The sequence below is a fragment of the Cynocephalus volans genome, chromosome 18, assembly GCF_027409185.1.
Source record: "Cynocephalus volans isolate mCynVol1 chromosome 18, mCynVol1.pri, whole genome shotgun sequence".
NCBI lineage: Eukaryota > Metazoa > Chordata > Mammalia > Dermoptera > Cynocephalidae > Cynocephalus > Cynocephalus volans.
In genome coordinates, this window is record NC_084477.1 from 9160172 (window position 1) to 9183636 (window position 23465).

A 23465-nucleotide genomic window follows, 5' to 3' on the forward strand; every position below is an offset into this window, starting at 1 on the left:
CCAGTGTCAAGGAAGTGGGAGGGGGTTACAGTCAGGGAGGGCAGGCCTGGGAGATGCCTTTGGGCACCTGTCCTGCCCCAGAGGCCTCGGCCCAGCTGGGGGCACAATGGCCTTTCCATGCTGGGCTAGGGTCTGGCCACTCTCACTCCCATCCTGATGCTGCCCCTGGAAGGCCACAGTGTAAACACTTGGGGCACTAGATTTTTGAGGCAGGGGGTGGGGACCCAGAGGAAGTGTCCACCACGGTCCTGCTCCCTTGGCGAGCCCCTGCTCACCCAGATGGGGCCCACTGGGGCCCAGTCAGGTGGCTCCAGTGTGCCCTTACAGTGGGCAGCGGGCACTGCAAGGTGGGAACCACTATGCAGGAGTGCCCCAGCCTCCCCATCAGTATCTCCATCTGTACCCCACTCCCTGCTGTGCCAGGTGCCTGTGCCTACAGTGCTTTCTGTAACAGGAGGAGGGGCTGGCAGCCCTCAGAGCCTGCTGAGAAAAGCAGATGCGTTTTCAAAATAAATAATATTTTTAAAAATATCCCCTTTCCACCCCAAATCTGGGAAACGGCAGAAGAGAACATGTAAAGGTCCTTGTGCCCGAAGCTGCCTGGTGCAGACCTCACAGGGCCCCCCCTGGACTTCCCTGGAGGCTCCCGAGGGCTCACAGCTGCTGTGGGATGCCCTGCTCCTTGTAGCCTGCGAGGAAGAAGCAGAGGAGAGATGGTTAGACACCTGCTTCCTTCAGGATTTTTCTAGCATGTGCCCCCAGACCAGAATAGACTCATGGGACCTTATTCATACTAAGGTGTAAATGACTGCTACAGTCAGGGCCCAACTTTTCCCAACGACTGTGGCTTTTTAATAGGAAACGAATGAATGACTCGAGAATTGTGGAATATTGGGTTTATTGGAAATAGGTGAGAGGAGGGTATTTGGGGACAGGGCTGGAGGACTATCCATGTGCTCCTAAATCCATACCCTGGAAGCCACCAAACGTAAGTGGCCCCAGCACACGGGCTTGGTGTGATTTCCCAATGCAGAGCTTTGGAAGTGGGTACCAGGCAGACTTTCCCAAGTGTTGGGCATCTGTTGTGGGTGGATAGAGAGGAGGAAGGAAGTAGGAAGAGATAATACAGAAGGGAGTAGCCACGTGTTTGCTCCACCAGCTGGATGGCTGTGCTGGGAACAGGTGTCTGTGACTCTGTTGGTAAGTAAGAGACCTCTGGAAGAATTTGGACACTGCTGATATTAAGAAATTGTTGCTCGTTTATTTGGGAGCGAAAGGATATTGTGTTTTTTTATTGAATTTATTTTTTTAAAGACACCCACTGAAATATTTAGGGCTGAAATTGCTCGCAGAATTTGCTGAGTGGTTACCTCCTATGAGCTAGTTGACTTAGACCAAAGAGGAGCTTCAGTGAACTTAAATTTTTTTCTCTTTATTTAGCAGATTATTCATCAATTTTAGGTACTAATAATCCAGGGCTGGGGGAGGAGAGATGTCGGGAGGAATGGATAAAAAAGGGAACAGGAATTGATAACAGCTCACGCTAGTGTGGACATTTAGGGAGTCATTGTACTAGGCACTCTGCTCTTGTCTATGTTTAAACATTTTCCAAGATAAAATGTTAATGAAAGCCTGTTGACCAAGTGGGAGACTGGGGTGTTTGTGTGCAGGGGTGGGGGTCCCAGGGGAGGGGAGGCCCGGGCAGCCACCGACAGACTCACCTCGGGAAACTGCAGCAACACAGACATGAGGCGGCAGGAGGAGGGAGAGAGAGAGAGAAACAATCTGAATGCAGAGACCACAGGGAACGCCTGGGATATACAGGAGGGCAAGCCCCTGGTGGGGCCTGGGAGGTGGCACAGGTGCTGTGCCAGCAGCTACTCAGAGCCAGGTCCTCAAAGCCAAGGCAAGTTCTGTGTTCATGGTGACCAGCCACTGTGGCCAGTGGTCACCCCGGCAGGTGTGGGCGTGCTGGGGACCGCACAGCAAGGGGCCCCCGTACTGCTGAGAAGCTCTGCCTGTGCCTATGTGGCCCTCAGCATCTCAGCCCTGCTCACCCCCAGCCCACGCTTGCCTCGAGGTGAACTCTGGAAGGACCTCAACAGGGACAGCTACAGGACTGGTTTGACTGTGACAAAAAAAAAAGATGCTGAAGTGACCCATCCTAGCCCCAGCCCAGCTCTGTCTGGGCCATGCAGTTAGCCCTTTCTATGGATGGGAGCCTCTAGTCCTTTGGGAAAGACCCAGGCCCAAGGCTGGCAAAGAGGTTTTATCTCACAGACATCTTGGATCAATTGGTGGTGACTGCCTGAAGCCCTGTGCTGAGAAAACGTGAGATCGGTGGGCAGAAAGTGTCACGATTGATTAGCAATGTCATGTAGGAAGAGCCCACCATGCTCAGACCTGCCAGGTGTTTATTGATCCACGGCCAAGACAGGCTCCGGTGGATTGTTATTTGTTATTGTTAACATAAGCAGAGCAGCCTGCTTGTAAGTTCCTCATTTTACCTTCTCCTCTCATGACCTCTGATTTATAGCTCTCTGATTCCCCTCCTAGGTCCGTGACCTCTGCTCCTGGAGGACCCGCTGCTTCCAAGCAACCTGTCTGACCAACCCACTGGCTCTGCTGGACCTCACGCTGGCTCTGGTGCCTGCATCCTCTCTGTCCTGGTGGCTAGACTGGTCACTGACCCTGGTCCTGGCATTTGTGTGTGGCCTGGGTTGTGGATCTTCACAGGATCCTGAACTCAGGCTGGGTTGGCCACAGGTCATTCTACATCATTTTAGGTCCCCTGAACCCTGGGCTTCCCCTTCGGCCACTGCTGTTCTTACATGGCACATCTTACTGCTGGCACTGACGATTGCACCTGCAAATGGTTTTTCTGGCTATAGGACACAGCGAGGGGCATGGGGTGGGGGTGGGGTGTGGAGTGAAGTCCACAGTACCTAAGGAGATGTGGTCGAGGTCATTGAGGAACCGCAACCTAACGAGAGATGCAGGGAACAGCAGAGAGTGGTTCAGGGGGGCACACAGCTGCTTCAAACAGGTGATGTGTGTTTTCAGATTTTGCGAGGTCTCTTTAAAAACGGTAATCAATCAAGTTGCCTTTGGTAAACTTGACTGTGTATCTTGGAGCCCTTCACAAAACAGTTTTGTGTCTGAATCAAGTTTGCATGAAATGATTGATGATGGTCCACTCAGTACAAACGAGGGACAGAAAGGCCTTAGCACCAACGAGCAAAGAGCTTAGTTTAAATAAAGAGGAGTTGCACTGTACGAGCTGTAAAAAAACTCAGTTGTAAGGGCCGGTCTGTGGCTCACTTGGGAGAGCGTGGTGCTGACAACACCAAGTCAAGGGTTAGGATCCCCTTACCATTCATCTTTTAAAAAAAAACCACAAAACAAAACTCAGTGGTAGGGTTTCCTAGGGGCAAATACATTAAATTTCTTCCTGGAAGCTGTGTGATGGAGAGACAGAGCGTGGTGTGCAGGGAGACAGAGCTCCCCGAAGCCACGCCCACCGCTTGTCTGTTTCCTTGGCAGAGGCAGCAACTGACATGGTTTAGCTGCACCGGGCTCCCTCCCTCTCTTATTCACACCTGGGGGCTCAGGTCTCTACGGTGTGGTGGGGAGGGTCCCCTGCAGTGGGCACTGGTGAGGCGGGCAGTCTTTAAGCACGCTAGTCCTCAGGGGCGGGCAGGACCTCAGCCAGCCATGCAGGCCTCCCGAGTCCGGCCCGGCCTCGGCCCTCCCCCACCCTGCAGATGGCCAGCAGCTACTCACTGGCGAGAATGACCATGTCCATGCCCCAGAAGATACTCATGATCCAGCCCACCATGACGATGGCCGTGAGGATCTGGATGAGGGCTGCCGCGATGTTTAGCCAGAAGACACAGCACACATGCCTGTCCGGGAGGTCAGTGCGGGCCCCGCACAGCACGGTGAAGGCCGAGACGAACGTCCCTGTGGGAGGCCAGAGAGGACAGTCTGCAGAGGGCGCGGGGAGAGGAGCAGCCCATGTCCCACACCCGGTCCTGTCTCCAAGCAGGACGACTGCTCAGACCCCAGCCTGACTCTTATTGTCTCCATACTGGAGAGGCCAGTGGACCACCTGGAGGAGGGATGGCATGGGGCAGCCAAGGGCCCAACACAGTCCTGGGGCCTTTGGGGGGATGCAGAAGTCACAGGACAAGGAGTACCTGCTGGAAGGAGCAACAGTGCCGTCACCTGCAAGCACCACAGGCAGAAGTTGGAAAGGGCACCAGGTTAATGTGGCAAAGATTCCAAGATTCACAGGTAGGAGCCAGGGTCACTGGAGTGACATGGAAGCCAAACACAGAGGCAAATTCAGGAGCTGTCAAGGGCCAGGAAATGACCGCCCCCGGCACACATGCTAATTGCTAAGGGAAAGGATCTGAGACCACAGGTGCCTTTGGAGTGGAGCAAGGCAGACCAGGACAGATCTCCTAGAACCCCTACCTGACAGGGTTCCCCCAGACACGTAGGCCTGCAAGGGGAGGAACAGGGAGCCTAAGATATTGGGCATTTACAAGGTGCCAAGCAACGCAGTGGATACATCCACGTTGCTTATCCTGGTTAAGACTTACCCCTATGGTAATGTCACTACATGTACTGAGTTTCCACTCAAGTCAGGCTCTTCTCCCACGTGGGCTTTGAGCCTTGCTACAGCCCTGCAGCGGGGCAGCACTGTCTCTGTCTGTATCAGTTTCCTATGGCTGCTGTAACAACTTACCAGGAAGGTAGTGGCTTAAAGCTATATGAATATATTCTTTTACAGTTTCGGAGGTCACAAAAGTCTGAAATGGGTCCTCAGGGCTGATTCCTTCTGCAGGCTCGAAGGGGAGATCTGTTTCCTTGCCTTTTCCAGCTTCTAGAAGCCACCTACGTTTCTTGGCTGTGGCTCCTTCTTTGACCTCTGCTTCTGTCCTTACATCTTCTCTCTATATCTGGGTCCTCCTGCCTTCCTCTTATAAGGACCTTTGTGTTTACATTCAGGACCCACCTGGATAATCCTGAATAATCTCCCCATCTCTCAAGTTCATTAATGTAATCACATCTGCAAAGTCCCTTTTACCATAATAATCATGGGTTTGGGAATTAGGACGTGGGCGTCTTTGGGGGGCATTTTTGGTGTAAACATACTATCTTACACACAGAGAGAGGGTCAGGAATTAAGCACCTTGTCCAAGGACACAGTCACAGGTGCCGCCGTCTGCCCTGCCTCACAGGTGTAGGTGGCCTGTTAAAAGCAGGCCCAGCCAGAAAGCAGGACGTTCGGGAAGTCAGCCAATAGACCAGGGCCTCTCACATTGCTGATCCTCTCAGTTCCTGCTCCTTGAGGACACTGCCTGGTGGCCCATCTGCCTCCCCCTCTGAACTATGTTTTCTGGCCCTTTCCTGCCCAACCTGCTGGCTCGTACAGGCTTCCAGGTGTGGCCTTTGCTGTTACCCACGCCTTGCACCTGAGATCAAGGTCAAAGCTCATGTCCACATGCTGATTTCTGATATTGACTCCGCCCCATCCTCCTCCTCCTTAACAACTGCCACCAACTTGAGGTCCCAGGCTCATTTCACCCATCTTATGCCATCAGCCCCCAGCATGCCACCTTATACACAGTAGGTGGCCTGTGGGCTTCCAAAGGAACACAGCCAGCATCAGGTGTATCCTCAGACCCCCTGCATCCTCCCCTGTGGAATCTATGACAAATGCAGATGCCTAGGTCTCACCCGAGATTTACTAGATGTCCAAGAATTGGCCCAGGAATCTGCATTTCTAAACAAGTTTGCTCCTGCCTCCCAAGAAATGACAATGCTCACTAAAGTGTGAGAACCACGGATTCAAGACCCATCAAACTGACCCCTGTGTGTTCCTGGCACAGAGCCCGGGTGGCCCCACGGGAGATGCAGAGAGATGAAGCTGTTCTCCCAATCTCACTGGAGGGACAGGCCAGCTGGGGGCACAGAGCATTTATGGGACCCTCCTTTCTGGGGGGATGAGGCTGAGTTGCAACTCTTGACATTTCGGCAGAGGCTCAATCAGGAACCTAAGACAGTCCCTACCCTCAGGAGCTCACAGTGTCGTGGGGAACCTTGTCCCCATTTGACAGAGGAGAAGGGGGCTCAGGCTTACCCAGGTTTGCAGAGGTAAAGGGTGAGCCTCCTCTCAGGGGGCAAGGGCAGTGCAGTGGCAGAGTGGCAGAGTCAGTGTGGATAAAGGGAGAGGACTGACTTAGCCCATTTGTGGAGGGTTTTGAGTGCCTGGATAAGGGTTTGTCTCTAACCTGCAGGAAATGGAGCTGTCACAGAGTTTTGAGCAGGACGATAACCCAACAGGAGCAGTAATTTAAGAAAATTAATTTGTCAGCAGGGTGTTGGCTGGATTTAAAGTGTCTGAGATAGGGGGGCTGGGCGGTTAGCTCTGCTGGTTAAACACCAAGGTCAAGGGTTCGGTTCCTCAGACTGGCCAGCCACCAAACTAAATATTAAATTTTTAAAAAAAATCACTAAGTGTCTGAGATGGGAAAGACGAACCAGAAGGAGAAGGCAGCAACTGAGAAATGACGTGGACGTGGACTCAGGACTTGGCAGTGGACACAGGAGGACACAGGGGACTTAGGGGCCATGAGAAAGTGTGTGCCACTGTCCTTTGCATGTGGGATAGGAGATAAACACAGGTTGTGACACTATTAGAAAAGAAGAATGCTGCAGAAGTAGAAAGACGGGACAAGATGGTCAATATGTGGGGAAAATACCAAGTAAAAATAACACAGCTGCCATTTACCGCACACCTCCAGTGTGCAAAGCACCACGCCACCCTCTCCTACCTACACTACCTCTGACTCCTGAAACTGTGGGAGGGCGTTATTATTATCTCCATCTTACAGACGGGGAAACCGAAGCTTAGAGAGGCTAAATGACTGGCCCACATAGCAGAACTCGGATTTAAACCCAATCTGTCTAGTTCAGAAGCCTGAGTTCTTTTCAGTCTAGGACGCTGCAACCTTACATTAAAAAACAAGGAAACAAACTTCATCCTTAATGACTTTCACGCGTCCTTGAACTAATCCACCCACCCCTGCCCCGGCCAGCCTCCTTCACAGAAGGCCCTAAAGCACATGGGCCCTGATCTCTGGCCTGCAGTGTTCTGACTTGGTGAGATCTGGCTGAGATCCTAGGACCCCTCTGTCTCTTTCTCTCTCTGTTTTTAAAATATTATTAAATTATCTTCTATGTTTTTGTTATCTTATTTATTTTCTTCATGGCTGGCCGGTACAAGGAACCAAACCCTTAGACCTTGGTGTTACCAGGCTGCATGCTAACCAACTGAGCTAACCAGCAGCCATGGCCCTGCCTCAGTCTTCCTGCCTAGGAGATGGGAACTGTGGTCAATACTCTGTCATGGATTTATTAGGCTGAACCACATGAACTGGCACTTTTGTGAGTCAAGAACAGCTAAATAATAGCAATTTCATATGATCCAGCCTAATATGTAAATAAAGGTTTTGAGCATAAGGAAACTCTGTCCTTGAACTCAGAGATTCTTAGAGCTAGAAAGTCATCTAGTCTGTTTCCTGTCAACCGATGGAATCTCACCAGAATTGCCAAACCGATTAGAAGCCAATGGGCCTTTTCATGCACCTGCCTGCCAGCTGCAGGGAAGGGAGGCTCGGTGAGCCCCGCACTCTGCAGACTTGCAGGGTTGGGAGAGATGAACAGCATTAGCAAAGGCTTTGGCTTATATGTTAGGAGAATGGGGTTGGTCCACACTTTCTTTAAAAGAGGAGACAACCTTAGCATGTACGTGGTATAGGCGGACCTTCTGGTGACTCTTTTTTACCGATGCCGGCATGCTTGAGACAACTCTAAGGCGTGTATAAAAATATAAACACATTATGCACGTACTGATTTGTCCAATATGTACACATATTATCTGCAGTCACATTAATTTAGATGTCACTAATTAGGAGACAGTGATCATAGTTTCCTTTTGCCATATAAGGCAACATGCACTGTAGAAGGTGAGAACTGAGCAGATTTATAATATAAAAAACATTGTTTTATTCTCCTCAACAGTAAATTTTAAAAATGATTTTAGCACATTTTTATATGAAGAGGTGTTATTTATTTTAAACGAGTCTTACCCGTTGAAGGAAACTCTCTACCGAGCTGCAAGATGTCACTTCTAACTTACGCCATTGAGTGCCAGCCACATGCTGGGGGTCTGGGGATGTGCGGCCCGGGCAGGTGAGGGGCCCTTGCCCACCCCCTGGGGAGTTCACACTCTGGTAGTGACACTGGGTCACACAAGACACAGCGACAAATTCTTCACAGAAGAACAGGTGACCAAGTGGGGGTCTGGGAAGCTGATGCGGGCTCATCAAGGGAAGAGGGAGGAGGACAGCTCCCAGAGAATGCAGGGTGTCACATGTCATGTGTCACCCAGAGCTCAGGGGTGCGAGGGGGCCTCTGGGTGGGGAGCTAGGCACGGGGTGCCTGCAGGGAGAGATGAAGCATGTGGCTGGCTCTTCAGTAAAAATTTAGTAAGTTAAAAAAATGAGTTTGGAGGTGGGCAGGGGTCTGACCAGGGAGGGCTCTGAGGACCTTGCTCTGGAGTCTGGCCTCCTCTTCCAGGCAAGGGGCAGCCCCTGGGACAGGTTTAAATAGGGAATCATAGGGTCAGGCTTGAATTTTAGTACAAATGCTGTGACCCCCCCCAAGGGGGAGGATGGGTCAGAAGGAGTGAGGCTGAAGGCTGGGGAGGAGGCCTTGCAGAGACCCCAGTGGACAAAACGTGGTGGAGTGGAGCACAGTGGTGGGGCAGGGACAGGCAGGACCTATGGAGGACAAGCAGGTAGTGTCCCTGCATTAGGTGACCTGTGGGTGTGGGGGTAAGGGAGGAGAAGAGGCCCAAATGAGTCTGGATTTCTGGTTTTCCAAGCTTCATGATGACGGTGGAGCCATTAACCAGGGTGGGAAACCTGCAGGGGGGCCATGTCCATTGACTGACTGGGGTTTGGGAGGTGTCAATTCTGGGTAGTGGAATTCACTTGGAAGTGAATGAAGTCATCTGGAAGTGAATGAGGTCATCTGGAAGTGGGTAAGGTCATCTGGAAGTGAATGAGGTCACCTGGAAGTGAATGAGGTCATCTGGAAGTGAATGAGGTCATCTGGAAGTGGGTAAGGTCACCTGGAAGTGAATGAAGTCACCTGGAAGTGAATGAGGTCATCTGGAAGTGAATGAGGTCATCTGGAAGTGGGTAAGGTCACCTGGAAGTGAATGAAGTCACCTGGAAGTGAATGAGGTCATCTGGAAGTGGGTAAGATCACCTGAAAGTGAATGATGTCACTTGGAAGTGAATGACGTCACCTGGAAGTGAATGACGTCACCTGGAACTGAATGAGGTCACCCCAGCAGGGTGTGAAATTTAAGGAAAGAAGATCAGGGAAAAACCCTGGGAGATGTCACGATCTTAGAGGTGAGCAAGGAAAGAGAAGACCACAAAGAGCACGGAGGAGAGCGATTCAGAGAGGCCAGGAGATGGCATCCCAGACTCAGGAGAAGACAGTCTCCAGGAAGAGGAAGTGGGGACAGGTCACCTGCTGCAGCCATGTTCAGTGAGACAGGACCTGGTGGATCACAGCCATGATTAGGCCGTGCATGGCCTCAGCAGCGAGTCTGAGAGAATGAAAGGCTCAGAGCAGGATGTCGGAGGTCTGTGGAGAGAAGGGAGGTGTGCGCACCTGGCCGTGGGGGGAACCACTATCTTAAGTGGGAGGAACTTTATCTGCAGAGGAGGAGCTGCCGGGGCAGGAGAGGAGGAAGATAGAACCAGATAGGGGATAAGAGGACATCAAGGTTCTTGATAAAATGAGAAGGAGGTAGAGAGGCAAATCCAAAGCAAAGTTTTCCAAACCAGTTTGTGCATCAGAATTCTCAAACTGCAGTTCTTAACAATGCAGATCCCAGGGCGCCACCTCCAGACCCCGAAGGCCCAGGGATGAGTCCAGGAGTTGCTTGTTTAAAAAAATAAACATTCCCCCAGCTGATAAGAACAGTCCAGGTTTGAGAATCCTAGCGCTGAGGGGTGGAGGAATTAGCCTCACAGAAACAGAACCAGAAAATCACACAACCTTGTGGGAAACCATGATTCTGGCCTTTCACCGCAGCCAGCATGAGTCCAGCTGACAGGAGGAGGTTATCCTCTGCCGCAGAGGCCAGGAGACGGGGCCCTCCCTGGGCACGGTGCTGCTGGAGGGGACAAGGCCTGGCCAATGCCAGTTGCCCAAGGGGAAATAGTGGTCATGAACTGTACTGCCATCTATCCAACCCGGCGTGTTATAAGACACCTGGAACTCAGTCATCTCCATTTATCTCAGTCTAGCCTTGAACTAGTGGGACCTGTGCCTTCATACGTCCTACCATGACCCTGAGGAAGATCCTCCCATGAGAGTTACAGCCAAGACACAAGCCAAGCCAGGCTTTGTGATACAGGCCCCCTGTCCCCGGCCACCATTGCTCTTGCTGAGGTCTCTGTGTCCATGGCTTCCCCAAGGAACTCAGGGCTCAGGCCAGAGACAAGGCAGTGGGGAGGGGAAAGGGTCCCTCCACTTTAGTCCTGGAAGTCCCCAAAGGGCTTCTCTGGGCTTGTCCTCTGGGAAGAGTTCCTGGAATGTGACTTCTGCTCCCCTACCCTGCTCCTGTCAGCCAGAAGTGGACTGACACAGCCTCCCATCAGGAGAGGGGTGACTCCCCTCCCATGGGATAGAGCCTGGGGGCTGGAAATGTCCTTCGAGTCCTTGTGGGGCTTAGCTGTTCACATGACAAGGGATCTTTGGAAGACACTGGGTTGGGAAAGGGGACCTCAAGTCCTCTTAGAACTCAGGGGGTGAAGGGCAGAGCCGTCTTCTGAAACAGCTGCTCCCGATGAAAGGTGCCCCTGGGACCTAGGCCAGTCAGTCAAGTCTGATCCCAAACGTCACCTGCAGCTGGCACCAGTCATTAAGATGTGCTTCTTGTCAGTGGCCGTGACTTACACCTGGACACCCTCCGCCACTCCTCCAGGGAGGTTGGTTGAACACATCCTTCTTTCGGTCCCTACTCTAAACATGAACTCCAGGGACAGCGAGGAAATGTACAAGAAGCCCTGGGCTAGACTTACAGCCAATTTGGAAGGACAAGCCACACCCTAAGAAATGGGTCCCACTGCCAAGGTTAGGTTTGCTGCCTAACCTAGTTCAGGGCTAGAATGAGATAAATAGAAGATCACATTCAGGGTCAAACTCAACCCTAGGAAATTTCAATTCTCAAACCTTGGGGTTGGGGGTTGCAGAAGAAGCAACAGAGATTGTGCTAAAGATGCACCTTCCTGGACCCCGCCACCCTGAGATTCGAATCCAGCAGGCCCAGTCATCCTCTTTACATCACTGTGCAAAATTTCAACCAGGAAGGAAAAGGAAAGGAAAGAAAATAGACTACGGTAAGTTCACAAATGCTTCTAGACACAAGTCCTAGGCACACAGAATCAGTGTCGCCTTGAAAGTGAACAGGATCATGTGGCCGTGGCCTGAGTAAGCCAGAGTAGTCTGCAGAAGGCACTGTCCCCCCTTCAGCTTGGGCACTCCAGAACAGAGTACAAGGAGACTGTGCTAAGCGGAAGAGGTCGCATCAGACCAGGGTTCAAGGCCAAGAGGGTCTGTGGGAGCTCCCGTGTCCCGCCCTGGAACTGCATCGAGGCAGTCACACAGGAAGTGTTCTGTGGACCGGGCATCTGTCTGCAGCTTCTTGTCCTGGCCAGTAAGGAACTTGCACGGTCCCAGAATATCAATCTGATGGAGAATAGTGAAAGACAGAATATGGAACCTTCTAGAATTTTCATCATCCTGACCACCCTCTAAATTCTTTGGAGTGAATCTGCCTTCAATCCCTATATCCTGGACCAGCAGTAAAAAGGGTCTGGGAATGGTTTTCAGCATTCCAAAAAGCAGACACCGAGTGAGCTCACACTGGCCACTGGAACAGCAGGGTTATCAGTGTTTGGCTGGAATCCTGTCATCTCAGTGCAGTAACCAGGGGTTCCTCTCCTGCCATCGGCGGCTCCTTATACCCACTTTTGACCAACTAGAGACGTGGGATTGCTTTTATTATGACTGAAATCTTTCCAAGCATGGGTTTCATAAGAGAAAAATAAGAAAATAAGAAAGGGAGGACCAGTGGGCCTCCTGTCCCCCCAGCAGAGAGAAGGCCCACGGCAGCCCAAACCACTCTGCCATCAGCCCCTGCTGCTCTCCCACACCCAGGCCCCTGCTCTCCCCTTCTCCTGTCCCCACTCAGAAAGTGCCAGCTTGGGGCTAACACTCTTCCTCCTGGATCTAGGCAAATGCTGAGGGGGCCGCTTGGGGATCCGAGGACTGAGGGGGAAGGTAGTGGGGTGGGAGTCTTCAGACACACAAGGGATTTGCAGGGGAGGCCTCAGGAGCCACAGGTGGGCTTTGGTTGTCAGTGTGTGCCTTTGATTTTCCAACTGAAAAGGCTCCATGGAATAAAGAAAGGACAGGGAGCCTCCCTGGCTGGCACTGATAAATCTGCCCTCCTCCCCTCCCAGGATGGAGAAAATGAGACCGGCTGCACCCTCTGTCCCTCTCGATGCCTCCACCTGACATTGGGTTGATTATCCTGCGGGAGGCTAGGTCGCTGGAACTGAGGATTAAGTTTAATGGCGCTGGGCATTGCAGCAGCCTCCCTGTGCTTGTGAGCAACTCCTCTGCCCTCAAGCTCCCCCTCCTAGATGTCTTGTCTGGAGGGACTTTGGGGGTCTGGAGAGCAGCAGAACAAACTGAATACCTGAGGTCTCTCCAGGGGTCTCCTCGGGATGGTGAGCCTCAGCAGAAATGTAACCACATGGAATTTCTCGATTCCCTGGCTCTGAGCCTTGTCAGGACAGAGTCTGGGCTTAAATGCCACAAGGTGTGATAGGAAGGGTGGCTGGCTGTGTCATGACCAGGGTAGGGGGACCCAGCGCAGTGCTGAGGCCCTGGAGGACTCAGCTTTGCCCTTCCTACCTTCCAGCAGGTCCTGCATTAAGGGCAGCCAGTCAGGTGGAAAGATGGATCAGGGCAGCACTGGTGACATTCTCAGGAGAGGACGACACAGCTTCCATCTCTTTTAGATTTTGCAACCTGACAAGATGACATTTGCATGGATGGGTAGACATGGAGATGAAAAACAGAGAGGAGCTCTGCCCAAGGTTGCCGCAGCCAGGGAGCCTTTCTGAGGTCAAAGGAAGCAAAAGCCTGCAGACAAAGAAACCCTAAGGAGCTCTGCTGGGGACACTAAGGCAACTGAGAATGGGGATCTCCAAGTCCTGCATCGCCTGTTGCCTTAATGGTATATGTGATTGACAGGTGCTGGGCTGAATCATCCAGGTTCATGGCCCATATAACAACTCACATTTATCAAGTACCTACCAGGTGCTCAGCATTGAGCTTGTTAAGGTCAAGTCCCCCTCTCCCTATTGACTCAAGGCTGCTCAGGCCTCCGGCACCTAAGCATGCCAGGCACGGGTGACCACAGGATGGCTGGGGAGCGCTGTCCCCAGGTTCCCCATGCTGTGGCCACACACAATGGGCATGTGGGAGAACAGCGTGCCCAGCATCCTGCCCTTGAGCCATCAGTAACAGAGGCCTCGTGGGTGCTGACATGTATCACAGGTAGTAAGGGGATATGTCCAATCAGGTCCCCTAGACCTGGAAGCCTGCATCCCCAGGTACACAGTTGCCCTACTATGGACCAAATGCTTGTGTCCCCGCCCCCAAATTCTTATGTTGAAGCCTTGGTCTCAACGTGATGGTATTTGGAGATAGGCCTTTGGAAGATGATAAAGTTTGAATGGGGTCATGGGGTTAGAGCCCCCATAATGGTATTAGTGCCCTTATAAGGGGATGAAGAGACCCTAGTGCGTGGTTCGCTCTCTCTCTTTCTCTCTCTTTTTTTCTCTCTCTCTCTCTCTCTCCCAACCATGGGAGAAAACCAGGAAGAGGGCCCTCACCAGAACCCAACCACGCTGGCACACTGATCTCAAAAATCATACCCAGTTCATTTCATCCATTCGTTTTCCCATGTATTCAGCTAGCATTTGTGAAGTACCTGCTGGGTACCAAGAACTAGGCCAAATCCATGTGTCCCAAAACAAAAAGACAGTGTCCTAGCTGTCCAGGATCTCACAGGGTAGTGAGAGATACCAGTGATCCACAGAGGCGGTACCACTGTGGGTACAAAGGTGGCTCTGGCATCAGAATGGCAGGGCTCGAATCCCGGCTGCACCACAGATAAGCTATGAAACTATGACCAGTGATGTGGCTTCTCTAGACCTCAGTTTCCCCATCTATGAAATTAAGGCAATGACAGCAGCTTGCCTCAAAGGGTGGCTATGAGGATTAAATTCATGTATGTAAAGGATTTAGGACACAGCCTGAACTCAACAAAGGCTGTGTGGGAGCGTGAGAAGGGCCTGTAACCAGATAGGAAGGTGGGTGACCAGGACAGTCCTCCCCAGGAGGCAGTGCTGGAGCAGAATCATGACAAAGAAGGATTTACTAACTACAAATATGAAAATGAAATTGAAGGTCTCAATGAATCCTACTCATAGCAGCTTGTGGCCAATGGCACTTTTTTAAAAACATTTATTTTAATTGCTAAGTTCATCATGTCAGCCTCATGAAGCCTGAGGCTTGGTACTCAGCCATATGCCACAGTACCAGGCAGCCAGCGAAAATTTAAATTATGCTGACTACACAGCGAAACGGGCAGGTGCTTTCAGTGAAATCACAAAAATAGTGCGTGTGCTGTGCGGGGGATTATTTTAAAATATTTATGTATGTGGACAAGGACGGGAGTGTATTAAGCAAAATGAAAATTGTTTTGCTATGGCAGAATGATAGGTGGCTTTTTCTCTTTTTGCAGAAACAAATTCTCTTCTGGGTTAAAAGAGAGTTTAAGGCACCTGTTGAGATCCCGCTCTGCAAGACATCCACCAAACAGCACCGCACTGGCTGCGGCCAAGCAAACTAGGGCACAGAAGGCACGCGGACACCTGACACAGAAAATAAATGACGCCATGGGACTATGCCAGGGCTGCGACAAAAGCCCCTGAACGCCCAGGAACGCCTCTGGAATGTGACCCCCCATCCCAGAGAGTCTTTCCCAGTTAGTCAAAGCAGGCTCTCAGCCAAATGGCAGGCTTGGGCTCACCTGCTGGAGGTGGATGAAGCTTCTGGTTTGGAAGTCAGGAAAGGACTCTAGTCCCGAGAGACCTGGAGGAGCTGCTGTAGATTCATTTAGATGGCCACAACAGCAGCAAAAGAGGACATGGCTCTGTCAAGCCGGCGCCCCAGCCTCCCAAGGGCCAGGAAGGTGGGAGGAAAGGTGGAAAGAGCCCTGTGCAGGGCTCGTGCTCAGGAGCTCCCCATCTGGCTGGTGACTCTCCATAGGCCTGGCAGACACACCTGGTCCTTCCTGGAGCCATGACCTGCAGGGTGGCCCAGGTGTGTGCTCCCGGTGCCAGGGACAACTTCCTGCCGGGGCTCAGGAGATCAGTCTCAGGATGGCTTTGTCCATGCAGAGCTGACGTGGCTCCTCATGGCCTGGGGGCAGAGCACACTTGCAGGGAGGGGCTGTCCCTGGTGGTCTTTATTTTGGAAGTGACCAACTCAAACAGACTTAAATAAGAAAGGGATTTATTGGTTCACATAACTAGAAAAGTCCAGAAAGATAGGGCGGGGCAGTGGTAAGGAGGACAGGGTCTAGGATCAGGCGGCTGACTTTACCATTTATCAGCTGGGTGAATATGAGCGAGTTACTCTGCCTCTGGAGGCCTATCTCCTCCTGAAAACTTTTTAGGCAAATTTCCTCATCTGTGAGATGCAGGCTATAATAATATCCATATCCTTGGCTGCCTGCGAGGCTTAACAGAGATTGTTCACTTGAAGTGCCTGGAACATATACTAAGTGCTTAATAACTGTTCACTTTTTTTATTATTAATAGGAATTCAGGGTTGGTTTGATTCCTCGGTTCAGTGATTCACCAGATCCAATGTCTTCCATTTCTCTGCTCTGTCTTCCATAGTGTGTGCTTTATCACGAGACCTCATGGTGCAGCGGTTTCAGGTTTTACATCCACATATCACACATCCAAAGGAGACAGAACATTTCTGTTCCAGCATTCCAAGGCAGAGTCCTGAGATTTACATGGATTGGGCTGTTTAGATACATGCCCACCCTTGAATCAATGATTTGCAAAGGAAATGGAATGTGTTGGTCGGTGGACTTAAGCAATTGAGCCCACCCTTGGAGCGAGAAGTGGAGCCAGCTTCCCCTAAAATGCCCAGGATGATAAAGGAGGCATGGACTCCTGAGTGAAAATCTGGATTTTCTCAGGAGGTAGGAATAGGGTAAATGATGCTGGGGAAGGAAGTCATCAGCAGTGTTCACTAATGGAGGAGAAACGTGTTACAAGATGACATAGAGAAATGATACATTGGATCGTCTTTTTCCAAATGGGGATATGATGGTTTTAAAACATGGCCCCAAATTCTTTGACACACTTCCATCAAAAGGTGGGTCCCTGTCCTTTCCTCTTGAAACTGTGCTCTCTGAATGAGCACCAGCAGAATACAGCAGAAGTAACACTGTGCTAGTTTCCTGGCTCAGGCCTTAATAAACTGGTGCCTTCACTTCCTGTCTCCTCGGCTGCTCACTCCTGAACCCAGCCGCCATGCTGTAAGGAAGCCCAAACTGGACCACATGAGAAACTCCATGGGGAGGCCTTGTGCAGATGGTCCAGCCATCAGCCTTGGTGAGGTCCCAGCTGATGGCCAGTATCAACCACCAGACATGTGAGTGAAGATGCTTCCAGAGGATTCCAGCCACCAACCATCAAGTCACCCTGGTCTTTGAGTCTTGCTTGCTGAGGCCCCAGACATCATGGAGATGAGGCAAGATATCCCCAGTGTGTTCTCCTGTCCAAATTCCTGACCCACAGAACTGATGAGCATAATAAAAAATTTTTTTTCACACCACTAAATTCTGGGACGGTTTGCTGTACAGCAATAGATAACTGGGACAGGGGTGTCACTGGGAAACATGTCAAGGGTGGAAAAGAAAGGGTAGCAAGAAGTGGGCCAGGCTGTTTGGTTCTTACGGCTATCATTTAGCATCAGATTAGAACCCCAGAGAGCCTGTACTGCTTGGCTTTTGGGCACAGGGATGCTCACTTTCATCCCCTCTTCCAGAGCCCTGCCCAGACCAAGCCAGGATGACCAAAGAGAGTCAGAGATCTGTTAGGATAGCACCACACTGGAGCAACGTTACAGGGAGCACTCAGTATTATCAAAAGACAGGGCTGCCAGGCCAGGTTCACTGTGACCCACGGCCCACACCACTGGAGGCAGCGGGCGTAGGAATTAGAGGCTCATCTGTCCTGTAGTGGGGTGGCTCTGACTTCTGAGCCTCCTAAGCACAGAATTTGACATCTCTTGCCTCCCTTCCCAACCTTCCATCCCACCAAAGGATGAGAGGTGAGCCAGAGGCAGAAAGGAGGACCACAGTGAACTCAGGGCCATGGGGAAAGAGAAAAAGGGAGGGGCCGATGAGGGGGGGCTCCCTAAGGACCTTTTTAGGTGGATAGGGATGGACTAATGAGCCCCAAGGAGGAAAAACACAGAACTGCTGCTTTATGATGTCCTTTGGGCTAGAGGTATGTGCTTGCTTGTCTGCAGAAAGGTATATTTCCAACCCTCCCACTGTCCAAATTATGATCATTACTCTTCTTATTAATCTAGAATGCACTAGCACTCATTAGAGATTAGCATTTTACTCCCTCACCTCACCTAATTCCCACCACAATTCCACATCTTCAACCTCACCGAACAGACAAGAACAGGCCTGGAATGGACAGTGTGTGAACCAACTGCAGTAGATTTCAGAAGTGGCCCCAGTCCTCCATCCCTGTGTCCCCCTCCTTTGCAATGTGACTTGACTGCTCCTCCCATCAAGAAGCAGTCTGTTTCCCCACCTGTAGAATCTGAGCTGACCCTGTAACTTTCATTGGCCAATACGATGTGGTAGAGGTGGCACTGTTCCAGTTCTGAGTGGAGGCCACAAGAGTCATGCATGCTTTCTCTGGCTCTCCTAGAGCTGTGTGCAGCCACCTTGTGCACAAGCCCAGGCTGGCCTGTTGGAAGATGAGAGCCCATGCCAGGCAGCCCCAGCCATCCAGCCAGCCCAGCAGAGAACCAAGCCCAGCCTGACCAAAGAACCACCCGCCTGAGCCCAGCCCCTCAAAATGGAACTAAATAGATGGCTGGTGTTTTAGGCTACTAAGTTTAGGGGAGGTTTGTTATGCAGCAAAGGCAAACTGAGACAGCCCCGTGCCTGTTTTCACAAACCTATTGGGGACCAGGAAAGGGGAGCAAGAGGCCTGAGGACTCTGCTCCACCAGAGAACAGGAGGGCAGGGTGCACTTGGGTCTCGGTAGAGAGCCTATCCTGGAACTGTAGAAAACCTTTTCAGACTGTGAGAGCCAAATGAAAGTGGTCTGGCTTCCCCCCAGTGTCCTTCACAAGAGACCAACTCTAGGGGGACACTTCGGGAGCCACCTGCTGATTTCTTAAAGGGACAAAGAGAGAAGGGATTTGAGAAGCCTACTTTTCAATAGGAAACTGATTTCAAGAATTAAAACCAGCCATCCCGATGGGCTCCTTCCCTTGGCAGCTCTTGGGAGGCTTGGAGTTGACCTTTACCAGGGCAGGTGGGGCTGGCACAGCCGTCCCAGCGCTAGCCTCCGTATTGGGGGAGCCGTGGGCAGGATCCCTGGGGCCAGAGCTTCCAGGAGGAGGCTGGGAGCAGCTTTGGTGCCAACGTGGCTGCAGGGTGACCAAGCCTAGGAGAAACCAAAGGGGAGGGGACATAAGCTGTAGCACTTGATGTGGCAGGCAGGAGTGGGAGGAGGACAGACAGGAGCTGGGTGGGCCTCAGTTAGAAATGGAATAAATTGTAGTCGAATCCCGGAGACAGCTCATCAGCTATGAAGGGGACTTACTCAGTACTCCATAGGGGACTGGCCACAGCAGGTCCTAGTAAAGGACCTGCCTGTCACTGTCTCAGCACCGGCTCCTCCCCAGCAAGCCTGGTTCCCACCCACTGCCTCTTCTCAGCCCATTTTGCTTGTTTCCATGTCATCTCCCCATCTACTAACTGGCTGCCTGTCCCCCCCACCACCATCCTGCATATCCTCCTGCCCCCCGGGCACTGCAGCTCGGAGTGCAGGTGGTTCTGCACATGCACGCAGCCCACGCCCCACCGGAGCCCCCCACACGCCTTCAGATGGCCCCTTTGTGTCATTTGCACCTAGATCTGCTCTCTCACTACAGTGCGAGGCCTTTCAAGGCCCCCGCCCTGTCTGGTTCATCATTGAGGCCCCTAATTGCCTAGAAAAAATGATTGGCACACAGAAGATGCTCATTAAGTGCCTGATGAACCTGAATAGTAAGTGTTAATACATGTTAACTAAATAAATGTATTTACTGGTTCTCAGTCGTGCCCTGGTCATTAGCTGCTGAAGAATAACTATCTTCAGGCAAAACAAAAAAAAGCGATCGGTGGTGAAATGGTTTGGGGAAATCTGACACAATCCCAAATGGATCACATTGGTCATAAAAGCCATGTCCCTGACATGGCCTTTCACAGCACGTTGTGTTGCTGATGTGACATTATTTTCACCACTAACCAAGGTATAGAAAGGAAGTATCACTAAGAAATCCTCACAAAGAATGAGGATAAACAGAAACCTAGATCTTGGGTGCTTATCTCATGAAGTCCACGAACAGACGCATGAGCAGATACAGCTCTCAGACAGGGGCTCTTTTTAGTTCTCTTAAGAAAAGAGCTAAGGTTTACTGAGCACCTGCTTAGGCACAGAATGAGCAGGGTTGTCACATAAAATACAGGGCATCCAGTTGAATCTGAATTCAGATAAACAAGCAATAATTTTTTAGTGTAAATATATCCCAAATATCATATGGGATATACTTAAGCTAAGAAAAAAATTTCTTTTCTTGTTTATCTGAAATTCAAGTTCAAATTCCATGCAAAATTTGTCTTTGTTTATCTGAAAGTTAAATTTAACTGGACATCCTTATTTGCAGACAAACTGGCAACCTTATGAGCCATTGCATATGTGTACATCTCCCAGCCCCTTCCAGGCATCCCCAGACAGCCATTACGAGGACCATCACAATTAAAAAATTTATAAAGCTGCCAGATAGGGTCTCATTCAATCTTCACCATTCTGTAAGGTTGATATAATAATCTTTATCTTCCAAATGAGAAAACCAAGGTTCAGACAGTTAATAATGGTCATATCTCAGAAGAGACAATACCATACATAACTCCAAGTACGTGTTGATTTTTTTCATATGACACCACATAGCCTGACTCATGGAAATTGTTGACATTTGAATGAAGGATAGGAATTTTGCAGAAATTTGAGCTTAATCTTGGAGAAAACAAAGAAGCGGCATCTACTAATGACCCCATTAAGGTCCCCGAGAGCAGGGTCCAGATCTCATTCGTCTTTGTGTCCCAAGCCTTGGCATGCAGCCAACCAACCAACTGTCCGTCCATTCAATAAATATTCGTCGCCCACTGACTGGGAAGACTGCTAGTTGTCACCCAAACCCCTTTTCCTCTACTCTTGGGCACTTGGCCACCCATCTAGAGACTACATTTCCCAGCCTCCTTTACAGCCAGGAGAGGCCATGGGACTAAGTTTGGACCGACAAGCTGTGAGCAGAAGGGGGTTATGTGTGAAATTTCCAGGTCATCTCCAGACTAAATCCAGCTGCTTTCTCTGAGCTTTGCTGTCTCCCTTTCTTATGGGCTGGGAAGCAGACATGCAGTGACTCGACTCCAACCATGGGGACTAGGATGGCACCCTGAGCCATAGCAGAGTCTAGGTGAAGAATATTTGCCAAGGTGATTCACGTGGATGACCTCTTAGAACAGAGTCGCCCTGCCAGCCTGGCACACCAGACTGCTTGACAAGAGAGAGAGGACATCTAACACAGTTAAGCCACTGTGTTTCTGGTCCTTTGTTACAGCAACTGAGTCTCCACTCAACTCATAGACCTACCATACTCGAGACATTGTGCTAGTCGGTGGTCCTATGGCCAAGACACAGGATCCTCAGATGAGTGGTGGATACAGACACATTGATGGATATTTGCAAGTCAGTGTGGTAAGGGTGGAGAGGGGGCAACTCAGAGCAAAAGGGACAAAGGGAGTTACTTGACACAGGCCTATGAGGACAGGGAGAGCTTCCTAGAGGAAGGGGATCCCCAAGGTGAGCAGGGCATCCAGGAAGGGGGTGAGTGCCCAAGTGGAGAGAACGGAGATACGTGCCAGAGAGACTGTGGCACACATGGGGACTGCTCTGTCCCCCTCTATCAACCATGAAAAGTTGAAGCCCTCAGGCTGAGTCCCAGACCCCTTCTCTCCCCAGCACCACCTTCTCCCGAGGTCCTCGCTGGTCCAGCCAGAGCACGTGATTGAAAACGTCTTTCTCCAAGACGGTGGCTAACTTGACACCTTTTGACAATGGCTAACTTGACATCTCCTCTTGGATTTTTTGATTTTGGGGGGGTGGGAGGCTGGCCAGTACAAGGATCCAAACCCTTGACCTTGGTATTAGGACACCAACCCACTGAGCTAACTGGCCAGCTCTTCCTCATGGATATTTCAAAACTGTCTCAAAAACATGTACAAAAACAAACCCATGACCCTGTTTCCCCCCCCATCACCCCCGTGCCCGGCCCCTGCCTTATCTCAGTGATGGACACCTCAGCTGCACCAGCCAGAACCCCAGTCACCACGGTCCCTCCTCTCCCACAGCCCTCTATGACCCATCTGCCATTTTTACTTCTAAATGCCTCTTTCCTCGATCCGCAGCTCTCTGTCTCCACTAGCACAGCCTCTGAGTTCAAGTTCCCATCAACTCTTGCCTAGACCGCTGCCTCCTAAAAACTCTCCCCACATCTGTGCTCCTACAACAGCTGCAGCAATACTAGAACCTTCGGCGGCTCCCCACCGCTCACTGCGGCTTTGCCTTCCACCCCGCCCCAGCCTGCACTGTCTCTTGGCCAAGCACAGGTTCCCAGGGGACCCTCCGCGGTCCCCCACTCATAGCTCTGAATGCCTCTCCTCCACAGAGCGTCTCATCATTGCGATTTCCCATCTGTGGGTGGGATTATCTCATTTAATGTCTGTCTCCTCCAAGAGACTTCAAGTGCAACACATGAACAAGGACCACGTAGATTTTTGCTGATATCACTGTGTCTCCAGCACCCAGCCCAGCACTGGCATAGAATTGCCTGAAGGCTGCGCCCTTGTGGGTGGAGTTGGTGTCTTACGCGTTTTCCCCACTTGTCCCCCGTCTTCCCATCACTAAGCTCATGGCTCACGGTGGCTTCTCTCCACCATGACACCAAGACGGGACATCTCCCCTCTGTCATTTGCCAAGGGAACAGTGTGAGATTAAGACACTGCCCTTTTCTCAAAGAGTCAGGAAGCAAAGTATACTTGACAGCTGCAGACCCTAGGAAAACGCACTGGGATGGGCCAGGCGAGAACCCACCATCCACACAGGCCAAGTGCTTAAGTGAGCCTGATACACTTCAGGGAAGACCAGAAGATTCCTCCTGCAGAGGAACAAGCCCCACTGGATGAGAAAGTTCCAGCTCTAGCACTCTCTTCTTGCCATTATGTACCATTAGTGTCCTAAGATTCTCTTTCAAAATGCAAATTCATTTTCAATTAAGTCGCTAACACTTCAGTGTGACAGTTTTATTTCATTGCTTGAGAGAGAAATCAGTGAGAGAAGATCTTGGAGTAGGATCAGTGACTGAGCCAGAGTTGGAGATGATGGGGGAGGCCTTCCGAGGGCCAGCTCTGCTCACAGTCCCTGCCCAGAGAGGCGGGGGCCGTGGCAGTGGCTGGAGGTTTGAACTTGACTCTCCAGAGCTGGAGAGAACTTTTGCTCTGGGACCTGTCCAGTCAGCACCTGGGAATGTGGGAAGCAGACAGGAGAACAAAACCTGCTCCTAAGCTAGACCCCACCCCACACTCCCCCCGGGTCACCGTCCCCACTCCAGGGCAGAAGGTGGGGGAAGGGGGAAAAGACATCTCGATCCCCAGCACGTGCTCAGGAAGGGCTGCCTCTTAAAAAGGGTCTAAACTGCCATGAGAGGATGAGCCTATAATTGGTAAAAGAAATTTGAGAAAGCACGTGATGGCCAGATGGTGAGACATGTTGAAATGTGGCCATCAGCCATCTGTGACTTTTGGACCTAATCATACAGACGAGGCGTCTGGGCCAGAGTCCCCAGTGGCATGG

General features: G+C 51.1%; 1 protein-coding gene across 2 annotated transcripts in view; it reads right to left on the reverse strand.

The window, feature by feature from the left end:
• Window positions 1-654: 654 nt before the first annotated feature.
• Window positions 655-23465, reverse strand: part of STUM (stum, mechanosensory transduction mediator homolog) — a 51122-nt gene continuing 28311 nt past the window's right edge. Inside the window, exons 2-4 of one of the 2 annotated variants that reach the window (XM_063082683.1) lie at window positions 3784-3963; window positions 1722-1730; window positions 655-689 (exon numbers count right to left, since the gene is read on the reverse strand). In XM_063082683.1, coding sequence (XP_062938753.1) covers window positions 655-689; window positions 1722-1730; window positions 3784-3963 — 224 coding nt within the window. The remainder of the gene's footprint in view (window positions 690-1721; window positions 1731-3783; window positions 3964-23465) is intronic. The other variant, XM_063082684.1, reaches the window with a different exon arrangement.